Genomic DNA, 11851 nt, shown 5'->3' on the forward strand with positions numbered 1-11851 from the left:
TATTTGTTGCTTGTTCATAAATTTCTCATCCCACAAGCCACAGAACAAGATGAGATTGTAAACAAGTTCCGTTTTTTTATCTCACTGGAAGCAGAGCCAAAGATGTTCATCCTTTTGAATTAATCTTTATGACCAATAAATTGTTTCTGTGAATGATATTGATACTGGTATTGCATTTTATTGCCTTGGACTGAGAAGGAATTTGGGATCTGTACTGAAAGCTTGAGCCTAAAACCGTCATCCTTTTGAATTCACCTTTGTCATCTGTAAAATCTATGTGTTAGTGGTATTGATCGTGAGGTGCCATTTCATTCCCTTGGACTCAGAAGTAATTTGGGATCTCGAGTGAAAGCTTTATTACATTTTCGGTATAAGCACAACAAATTACAACCTGTTATGTAGCAGTGCTATTTAAAAAAACAAAAAAAATGTAATCTAAAGGAAATGCAGTTAGTGATTGAGCTGTGAAACAGCAGAAGTCTTACCTGTGGAGCTGATTATCAATATGAGAGCTTAAAATGATTCTACTTCATGCAGCACTTTCAAAGTTGAATAATGTGCTGCAATCACATGTGAAATGGAGTTATTGGCATTGACTACTTGCTCCATGCTGGAAAAATACAGAACAGACTGTCTGATGTCTCTCTTTGTTTTCTTTCAATGACTCCTCCAACATACTAAACCACGCACTCAAATTAGAATGTCACTCAGTAGCGCACCTCCCGCAAAGCTGAACAACCATAAACATGTCTTGAAGGTAGATGTGAATGCGAACACAAATAGAAAGAATGGGCTGCAGTATTGAGATGACTGAATGAATGTCATGACGAGTATAATTTAAATGAATCTACAGTACTATGCACAATATGTATGCCGTTGGGATGAAACAAGTGATATTAATTACCAGAGGTTGAGTGACGATACATGAATACATAATATGCTGTTGTGCCTTGAGATAGGAGTTGAATTTGGAAAAAAACATCTATCTCAAATCATCTTTCCCTATTGAAATGACTGGAAATACCATTAATCTTTTCCAGACTACCCCCCCCCCCCCACTAGCATTCTGCAACACTTTCTGTTGCGTGGCCAACTATAATACAAAAGTATGCATATTCGTGGATGCGTTGACTTCTTTTTAAGACACAGCATTATTAATTATTCATCGCAAACGATAAAAAAATATGTGCCTGTGAGTATTGTTTTATTAACTGTCTACATCTGTTGCTCCACCGTCTGTGTTCAAATATCCATTGCTTAAGCATTGGTGTCAAACTCAGGTCATGGAGGGCCACCGTCCTGCATGTTTTCCAAGTCTCCCTGTTGCAACATACCTGATTAAAAGGAACAGGTTCGATGTCAGGCTTACGCGGAGCTTGCTGATGATCTCATCATTTGAATCAGGTGTGTTGCAACAGGGAGACTTGGAAAACATGCAGAGCAGCAGTCCTCCAGGACCTGAGTTTGACACCTATGGCTATAGGGGTTATGACAGGTGCTTTTTTTTGTTAACCTGTCCATGGTGATTTGCTTTCTTCATTAAAATGAACTTCTCCAGACTTGCAAAGGGAAATCTATATGGGTGTTTTAAATACACAGTGTAATTCTCTTTGTTTATGTTTGACAGTAAATTTCCACTAAGAGTGACAATAAAACAGCTTGGAAGCCTTTTTTTTTTTGGAAGAATTTTTCACGGTCTCCCAACACTGCTGGATGTTGTGAAGTGTTTTGCTCAAAGCAAAGTTCGAATTAAAGTGGAAATGAATCGTAATAGCTGTTAGCATCACCGTCTACAGGATTTATACTATATTCAACTTCTATTTAAATAGCATCTTGATTATATAAAACTGCATCGTTATCCAAAGAGGTCCATCACTAATGGTTGAATGCCAACTCACAAGTCATCAAAAAGTCACAAACCTTTCAGCAATCTTCATTACATGTACAGCATGTCAGAGTTCAGTATTGGATTTTAATCCACATGGATTTTGGCCTCCCCTTTTGAACATTTGGCATCAGGGGAGCCGCCTCCTGACTGTTGAGGCCGCAGAAGGCGAGAGAGGTGACAAAAAAAGATTGCTCGTGATCAGTGGCGTTCTGCACTCACTGTAACGAAGCTCCTCAGCTGCTGTCACGCGGAAGAGTTAAAGCACCAGCAAATTGGAGGATAATGAATTAGATTCCCACTTCTGCGCAGACAAAATAGCCTTTTCTTTACAATAATAAAACGCCACCATTGGAGAAGTGTTAATTGTGAGTGGCACATTGAGGATTTTTTTTCTTTCTGCATTTCTATGTAGTCTGAACATGAGGGCTGTAAATGTTGTGGCAATATGACTGCCTTTCTGTGACTCTTCCAGTATCCCTACACTGCATCTGATGACACACTATTCTTCCTGTGTATTTATATTTTGCTCAAAACCAGGTGTGGCAGTGTGGCGGCAGCGTGGAGGTCCTGCCGTGCGCCCGCATTGCCCACATCGAGCGCGCTCATAAACCTTACACGGAGGACCTGACGTCCCACGTGCGACGCAATGCCCTCAGAGTTGCAGAAGTTTGGATGGATGAATTTAAGAGCCATGTTTACATGGCCTGGAACGTTCCTCAGGAGGTGAGCGAGTGTCCAGGAAGAGCATGAAACTTGTCTCTTCAAATAATGGCAATACAGTACTTGGCATCACAAGGATTATGTCAATTGGTCAAAAGGCGCAAAACTAAATTGACTCAAGCTTTTTTCCCCACCCAAGTATTCAGATAACATTGATATTTGCACTATTAATCCTTTCATGCACGAATAATGATAACCTGTAATCTGATAACATGATAGGCCGAACACTGTTGTAACTGCTGTCCCTGCAAGGGTTAATGTTTATACACAATGCATTTCACCGTATCAGCACAATTATTTACTTTTTTTTGCGCGCGTTATTAGCGATTGAACATGTTTTCAGAATACTGTTGGCGGCAACTGTGATGTTAATTTTAAATTTAAACTGGGCTCCAAAAATCCTCAAGTATTTTTTTGAATCTTGGTACTCAAATTATTCGAGGACTCATTTCACCCCTAATTTGTACCAACTAACACCACAAATGCTGTTTGATAATACGTATCAAGTGAACAAATGTGATGATTGACCTGGAACTCAATCTTTGTTCTGTCAGTCTCAATTTCCCATTGATATCATGACACAACCATAGAGGGTCTATTTCAAACAGCACATAAAAGGGCCTATAGAGACAACTTTCTGCAATGGCCATGTAGCTGTACAGGACAAAAAAAAAGTCAATTAGCATCCTGTGATTGATTTTCTTTGACTTAATGGGTTTCAGCTGAATATTATGTAGTTCTTCAGGGGATGGGATTGTCTTCAGACAGAATTAACAGATAAATGTTTTTCTACTCGAGAACTGAATTTGATGAATAATTAGATCAGCACACGATGTCTTCTTATGTTAATTGTATTATCCCTTAGGGGGCCTCTGTACATTCTGTTGAAAAGAGGAATAGCTGCAGGCAATTTATTTAGTCAATAAATGAGGCATTTAACTTGGGCTGTAATCACTAAGCATGAAATTTAAACACGCAGGGCAAATGCCACTCTTGGTTTACCTCAGAGAGAGTGAAAACCAACAGCATGAATCACTTGGAGATGTTTTCTGGCCACCAGAGAAGAACCACAGTTGAAACTGCGCTTTGAATGCATTTTTGAGTGAGACATAAAGACAAGCATCACTGATGATGACATGAGATTGACCATAGACTGAGTCCATAATAATTCTGGTGTGGAAATATGATGTGGCACAGTTTACAATCAGCGCTGTCTGAATAAATGTCCAACATCTATAGAAGCCATTTGCAAACGCAACAGATGGCCATGCAGTGATTGTATGCCCCCGTCAATTGTACGTAATCAATGTTCTGCTTTGAATGTGTGTGTGTGTGTGTTTTGAATGTGTGTGTGTGTGTGCGTGTGTGTGTGTGTGTGTGTGTGTGTGTGTGTGTGTGTGTGTGTGTGTGTGTGTGTGTGTGTGTGTGTGTGTGTGTGAATCCAGGACTCAGGCATTGACATCGGCGACATCTCACAAAGAAAGGCTCTGAGGAAGAGGCTACAGTGTAAAACCTTCAGATGGTACCTCGTCAACATCTACCCTGAGATGAGGATGTACAGCGAAACTGTTGCATATGGAGTAGTAAGCAACTGCAGCTTTTAATGCACACCTCACATTTTGGCAAAAGCCGAAAGAAAATACAGTGGTGCCTTGACTTTAAACTCACAGACTTTTTGAGGGGGAAGTGGTTGTTTAAAATACTGATCAGGTAATTGTCTTTGTTTTATGATTGGTTTGACAGTAAAGTTCAACCGGGAGTGGCAATGAGTAGCTTGAAGCTTATTTTTTGAAGAAGTGTTCGCTATCTACCAAAACGCTGCTTGTGGTGAAGTGAATTCAGTTGAATTCACTGCAACCATCGATTATTTTTATCTCAATTGTCTTCTTGGAAGTCATAGCAACGGTTTGTATTGTAATACTTGTAAGATGGAAAATGCAAGTCAAAGTACTTGGAGATGGTCTGGATTGTCTGTTTATGGTTTGCATTATCAAACGGGAAAAAAATCCCTTTGCCCCCCGTTTCCCAAAAAACACAATAGAGATTGAGGTATTTATTTGAGTCTCATTGCAAAAGAATGTCCCTCTATTCTCAACATCCTTTTTAAAAGACTGCAAACAAATTGACGAGCAAACAAACACAAAAAACAAAGGGGCAGGTGTTGCCATAGTGACTCACTTGCATGATTTGTTTGGCACACTTTGACACCAGAGGCTCTTCATGATGCAGCCCACCCATTTATTCAGCTTCGGACAGGAAGTGGCTGGGCACTGGGCGCTGTCCAGGAATCTAACCCACACTGTTTGCATGAAAGGCAGCATCATGTCGTACCTCTGTAAACCAGGAAACCATCAAGCATAACAAATACACTTGATCGTTTAACTGGCCAATATTTTCTCTTTTAAAATATTTTTTTCTTCTTGCCAATTTTTATCAATTTTATTTCTACATTAACAGATTACAACATAAGAAAATGAGGACCCCGTTCCCCCACCCAAAAAAATATATATATACAGTATATACTGTATATATTTAAAAAGAGCTCATATTCGTCAATTGGCCAGTACAGTATCAGCGTATTAGCCAAATAATCACTCGGGTTCAAGTTCTCATGTTAGGCAGTTTCCAATTTAAGTTGAGGAAAAAGTATTGTAAAACTGTCCCATTTTCTGCTTGCGATTAATGTGTATTATTGTAAGTGTTGAGGGTCCAAAAAAATGAAGTTAGGTTTTTCATTATGTACATTTTTTAATCGGTTTCTTGAATTTTATTGTGCCAAATATCGGTATTGGTCTCAAACAAATCCATATTGTTAGGTTCTGAGCAAACTGAATAATGTTTTAGGATTTCAAAAGAAAAATGCAGGCTCAGAAAAAGTGCAATTCCCAAAATATTTATGAAATAAAATCACACTGACAAAGTATGAACTGAAACCGCTGGTCACAAGGTGCCAGGAAAAACGATGCCTGAAACCAAAACCGCTTGCTCGGGTCAATAGAACACCGAGAATACTCGAAATGTTAAAAAGTCCAATATCACGAAAACAAAGAGAAATACTAAAATACCAAAAAATACAAAGAGCTATGAGCAAAACAATAGTGAGTATGAATGTTATCGAGAGGCCTAGAAATTCACACTTGATGCACCACAGTAAAGAAGATCAATAATCCAACATGGTCTACCTGAAATCCTTAAATACAAGGCTATGCTTGATGGGGAAAACAAGGCACAGGTGCACCTGCCAGAGGGAAACGCCCTCCACTCCAACTGGAGTTGGAACACAATTAAGACAGATATGGGATGGGCCCTAATAAGAACTAAGCCACTTTTGTTCAGTCTTCAGCCTTGGCAGAGGTCAGCCGTGTGCCATTCTTGTTTAATCTGGAGATAATGCTAATCCAACTGGAGGATTTTGCAGCAGAATTGTATTTGTCAGGAGAACACACACAGCTAACCTAGGCATATGCTGGCACTGTGTTTATTGGCCAAAGAGAGAATGTCTCTTTCCTCCCTCATCTCATCTGAGATGCTCCCTGATGCACAGTGACAGTCAGACTGCAGTATTACGGCCCCCCTGTTGTATGGCTGATTTGTCCTGTACAAACTGACAAACGGCAGCTGGAAACCAAGGAAGCAGTCCAGCCTTATTACATTAATTCATGTCTGCAGACCTCATTATTCTATTTTTGCGGCATGCATTTGATGTGCTGCTCGGTGGCGATGGTTTGACATGTCACTACAGCAGAACACAAAAATAAAACACAACACATTGTCTGCTTGCATTCTTTTTTGATTAGGCTTCAAAACACCAGGGATTTTTTTTGGGCAGGGGGTAGCGGGTTGGGGGGGTGGGGGGGCTATGTATCAAACAAGATATTGCTGTTTGACTGAATGCTCACATCTTTAACCCTTTCAGAACAGCTTATCGTGTTATCATGTGCATGAAAGAGTTAAAATCTCTACATTTCAGGAAAAAAAAAACTCCCTCTTGTTTGAATTACCAAACCATACTGCACTTTGTATGCAGTGATGGCTGTTTCAAAGTGCTCTATAAATACTGTAGAGTTGAGTTGAGTTCAAGTTGGTATTATACCTCATGTTGTCATATATTGTTGTGCCTCTACATAACAGCCCAAATCATGCTCAGCCAATAATTTAAGACACAAAAATTGCTCATTTGTACCCCCTCATTTATTACATTTGTACAAATGTCACTCGTCTACGCTTAGGGTGACTAACCAAAGAAAAAGTCTTTCAACGTGACTACAATTACATCATGTTGCCAAATTCTTATTGAAAGGTCTTAGAGCCATGAGTGATTTTACAAAATTATAATAATAAAATGATGAGGTGACAAAGCAGTGTAAAAGGCACTAATGAAATTGCGTGCACGTGCCTTCTGGCTGACAAGTTCCTTCTGCACTGAAGAATTGCAGCTAGCAATTTTAACAAAACAAGCTTTCTCAAATGTATCTTATCTAATTATTTTCCCTCAACAAGAGTTACTTCACAAATAGACGTATATACCGGTACATCCAAGCAAGAATCTCAGCTGTCTGCACACTATAGACAGACGTATCGAGATGAGCCTCAAAATCAGTTAAGCCCTTTGAGATCGATGAGCCAATATCTGTGACCTCTAACTAACTCATCGATCCTGATTCACAAATGCTTGTTTTTAAACTTGCATTTGCAAATCAATGAAAACTTCAAGGCGTCTACTGTCATCTGGAAGTTGCTAAGTCGCTCTCCAAAGGTGCTGCAAATAGTGTTTGTTTGTTATTTTTGCCACACGGAACTTGAAGGGTTTACATTTCAGCTCTCACAAAAAGACCTTGTGCTGCCTGTGGCTTTACTGATTAGCACATAAAGTAAACGTCTACAAAGCCAGTGGGGAGCGGAATCATCCCTGGCAGTGTTCTATCGCAGTTCACTCTGCACTCCCAAAGTACCATTCCTGGAGCGCCTTGTGGTGCACCAATCAGGCAGGCCATGCTCAAATAACTGTGTGACAAAAGCATAGATAGGTATGATGCCATTTTTGCATTTGCATTTTGGAAAACTCTCATTATTCTGTTTCTTTTTTTTATCTACTGTATTTACTTGAATTATGTTAAGTATGTACTTTCCATGTTTATGTTCATAGTCACCAGGTATGCAAGTAATTATTTGGAGAACTACTTTCTTCTTTTACTTGGGTCACATTATATTAAAGTGCTCTTACTTGAGTGCAGTTTTCGGCTCCTCAACCCCCCTATTGACTAATTCATCATTTTTTTGTGTGCATGTGTGTTACAGCTGAAAAACTCTCTGAAGAATGATGTGTGTCTGGATCAGGGGCCTGACAATGACAATGTTCCCATCATGTACCTCTGTCATGGAATGACACCGCAGGTTGGAGCTCTTTTCTCATTTTACAGCCACAAGTGTGTTTCGAACCGTGTCGCTTGGTGGTTGCCTCACGAGTTTGAAGCCTAATTGGAGTGTTTGTTCAGGATAGGTCAGCCGAAATCACAAGCAACTCGAAATGTCCTCAAATGTTAGCACAGCTTTATTCTCGTCTGTGTTTGCCAGCCTCATCAAGCTTCTACTGATCCCTTCATCCTTCTTTATACTGAGCAGATTGTTTTAACTTTGCTGTGACACGTTTTTGGGCTTAACTACTCCGCTGTCTTTTTTCAAGAAGAAACAACTGTATTGCATCTTTTTTTTTCATTCTTCTAGATCTGTAATTATAAAAGTGCGTGAGGAAGATTTTATTTTTCCTGCGGGCTTAATTATGATGTATTTTTTTTCAATCACTGTGGCATGCAATAATTAAAGTACAACAACATGTTGTCTGATCATTTTAGTGTCCCGTGTGGAAGCTGTTTGAGCATTTATTCAATATTCTTGATAACCACTTTGTCCTTACGAGTCAAATAATTCAGGTCACTAGTTGTATAACCCCCCACCCCGCTCACAATTACCGTAGTGCCATTTTTTGAGCTACTGGTGCTTAACCCTTTCAGAGATAGCGGTTACTACAGTGGACAGCTTATTAGGTTACAGGTTATCATTATTTGTGCATGAAAGGGTTAAGCTGGATATCTAGGATATTGATTCGATGCTCCAAAGCAGTTGTTGCAATTGTCCATTTTTATGGCAGGTGTTCTGTTGTATTATTTTTGTCATTTTATGTTAAATGGTCTGTAAATCACCTTGTTACAGTTGCAGCCACTGTGAAAGCGCCAAATAAATGAAAATGTATTGTATTGCAGTATATTCTTCATGCCTAACTTAAGGTCCATGAATTAGTTAGTACATTGTTCGTCCTGTCCTTGTAGGACAGTTTTGGCATAATAGATAGGGCCTGAGTGATTAATCACGATGCCAATTTGTTGTTTGCCGATTGTTGTTAATTTTATGTACACTGACAGCAGTTACACAAAAGTAACACTATTTATTACATATAAATCTAGATCATAACCCTGTATCTCCAAATATAAATATAATTTATGAATAATTAAATAAATTACATTTGTTGATGAGGTCATGGGACCTGCCATTAAAATCTAAGCAAATTTAAATTTTCACAAGCAATACACAGATGAGCAATGCAAGTTGTGCAAGGAATGCACCTAGATGTCACTATTTTATACACAACGTAATCACGGTTTGTTTAACAATAAATGCATTGCACATTCTGGGAAACAAAAATATGTTTTTCTTTCTTTTTTAAACACTATATTTCCAGCTGACCTCAGCTGTTCGCAGGGAATAGCGACCCGATCGTTCCCGCTAATAGTGAAAAATCCCGTATAATTGACTCCCATTGAAATGCATTTGGGCTACATTATTTTATGCATTATATATATATAATTTTTTTTGTCAATCAGCCAATTGTTTTTTTCTGCCAAAAGTAGGCGGCGATCTAAAAATCCATCTCGGTCGTGCCCAGGAAATAGAACAACTACTTTTGTTACATGTGAGGCAAAATTAGTTGAAAACTATGTGCTTCCAGTCCTACTGTACGAGTGACATTGTAAATTTTTGCCAGTTAACATTGAGCATTTCATTACTAGTACAAGTGGTGCTAAGATGTCAATTAGTGCACAGGTTTGCTTCAGTAGTGACTAGAATGCCAAAATTGACCTACATGTGTCCAGAGATGTCATGCAGTCGTAGAAAAAGCACAACTAATATGACAATTAAAAGTGCAATGCTTGGTCAGCTAATCAAACTGTGGAATTTGAACACAAAAAAAATGCCTGTATGGTAATGATAAAATAAAATGTAGCTTGAGTTGAGTTCTCTGTATATGTAGCACAGATTTCAAATCCAATGTCAACTGTGAGCGCGTTGTAAATCATCAAACTCACTCCCTCCCATATTTAAATGCGGATTATTTCCCCACTAAATTCTCAAATGATCAGTATCCAGCTAAATACAGGAAAGCCGATTGAAAAAAAGACTGTTTGTAAGGATTAAATATTTATGCATGCTCCAAATCTGCCGTGTGTGTGTCGTCTGCCGTCTTGATATCCTCCAGTCAGCAGTGAATTTAAATCAAGTAAATAGGCAGTTTTGATTCTTCCAAAGTTGCTCCAATGTTACAATACCTTGACAATTAATACATTAAAAATACAGTTATCCTTGAAATACAGAAATCCTTGTTTAGAATTAAAGCAATAGAGTGTTTTCAGGACTGAATTTAATTATTAGTAGTCAAGGAGGCCGATGTTTGGAACCGATATTCATTTCCAGTAAAAGGGAAAATATTGGTGTAAAATAAATAAATAATACAAACTCAAACTCTTTACTTTTGAGTAAAAGTTTTTTGCTTTGACAATGGCCATCTTTGTTTGAACAAAAAAAATATGTGTCAAAATGCCTAATATATGCCTAATAATAAATCGATCCGTGAAATATCTGTGATATGCAATTCAAAACTACTACCAATTTAGGCTTTGTTCTAAGTCCTCTCCACTTCACACTTATATCCTTAGGACATTTTTTTGTAAATGACATATTCAATTCCACTGTTGCACTGTTGTGGCTTTATTGCTCATTGAAACTTTACATGATGCCTCCACCATCCTCTCTCTCTGATTGGTTCAGACATCAAAACCAAGTTGTTATGTTCTTGCAGAATGTGTACTACACCAGTACTCAGCAGCTTTTGGTGGGTCTCCTCAGTCCCACTGTTGACGATGATGACAATAAGTGCCTGGTGGACGTGAACAGCAGACCACGCCTCATTGAGTGTAGCTACGCCACAGCCAAACGCATGAAACTAAACTGGCTCTTCACTCAGGTGACAAAAAATGTTCAGTCAGTACTTTAGATAACGATAATAAGGTCATGATTCACTAAGATCCCAAACAGTGGCAACAAATGTTCATGCTGACAGATAAGGAGTTTTGCCATTGATTATATGGCATAACTCCTTCTTGTGTCTGGCTCGAAACATGCCCGTAGATTAAAAGATCAAAAAATTGGTTTGAAAAAATACTGTAGACTATACTGTATGTCTCACTGATTGATATACAACTGTGTGTCAAAAATGTTTAATGTTCTTGTGGATTCAGAACAGTTCCAAACTTTCAGTTTTTATCTTTTTAGGGCGGATCCATTCAGAACAGAAAATCAAGAAGATGCCTGGAGCTTGTAGCAAACAGTGACAACGAGTTTGGTTACCAACTAGCTCTGCAGAAATGCACTGGACAGAAATGGTTCATCACAAATATATTGTACAGCAATTCCCCATGAGCACACCTGACTTACTGAGTGGCTGCGTATGGAGTTTGTGTCTGTATCTGTGAGTGTAATTCTGCATTCCAGAGAGCTGGGAAGTAGGAAGTATCAGACTGAGAAATGTTGGCGTTCCAATCAATGGTAAAGAAAAGAATAACAAGGCTGATGACCTCGATGAGTGCATCATCAGCATTTGAGCTGCACCCTCCAAAAACGAACACAATCCATGACTCTGGTGAGTCAACTTTGATATCGTTTAACTTGCTATTGGAAATAAAGGAATGAAGGTTGAAATAATTCCAGACTCATACTGTTGTCATTATCACAGAGCTGTGAATTGGCCAAAATTTGTGAGTATGTACACTGACTTCAAACAGCGTCCACTTCGATTTTGTCTTCAGATGGTGGAAATCACTGACTTCACAGTTTTCTGAAACACAGCAAAAAAATAAAAAATAAAATAAATAAAAAAACACCAATTGGGAATGTGGAAAGGATGACATAAAT

The 11851-nt window shown here is 38.7% G+C and overlaps 1 protein-coding gene across 2 annotated transcripts in view; it reads left to right on the top strand.

Moving 5' to 3' along the window:
* galnt18b (UDP-N-acetyl-alpha-D-galactosamine:polypeptide N-acetylgalactosaminyltransferase 18b) overlaps positions 1-11642 on the top strand; it is a 68159-nt gene extending 56517 nt beyond the window's left edge. For both annotated transcript variants that reach the window (XM_052063642.1, XM_052063641.1), the window contains exons 7-11: positions 2426-2611; positions 4054-4191; positions 7907-8002; positions 10740-10904; positions 11213-11642. In XM_052063642.1, the coding sequence (XP_051919602.1) occupies positions 2426-2611; positions 4054-4191; positions 7907-8002; positions 10740-10904; positions 11213-11359 (732 nt within the window). In that variant the 3' untranslated portion in view covers positions 11360-11642. The remainder of the gene's footprint in view (positions 1-2425; positions 2612-4053; positions 4192-7906; positions 8003-10739; positions 10905-11212) is intronic.
* The last annotated feature ends 209 nt before the right edge of the window (positions 11643-11851 follow it).

The sequence above is a fragment of the Hippocampus zosterae genome, chromosome 4 (genome assembly GCF_025434085.1).
Source record: "Hippocampus zosterae strain Florida chromosome 4, ASM2543408v3, whole genome shotgun sequence".
In the NCBI taxonomy this organism is placed as follows: domain Eukaryota; kingdom Metazoa; phylum Chordata; class Actinopteri; order Syngnathiformes; family Syngnathidae; genus Hippocampus; species Hippocampus zosterae.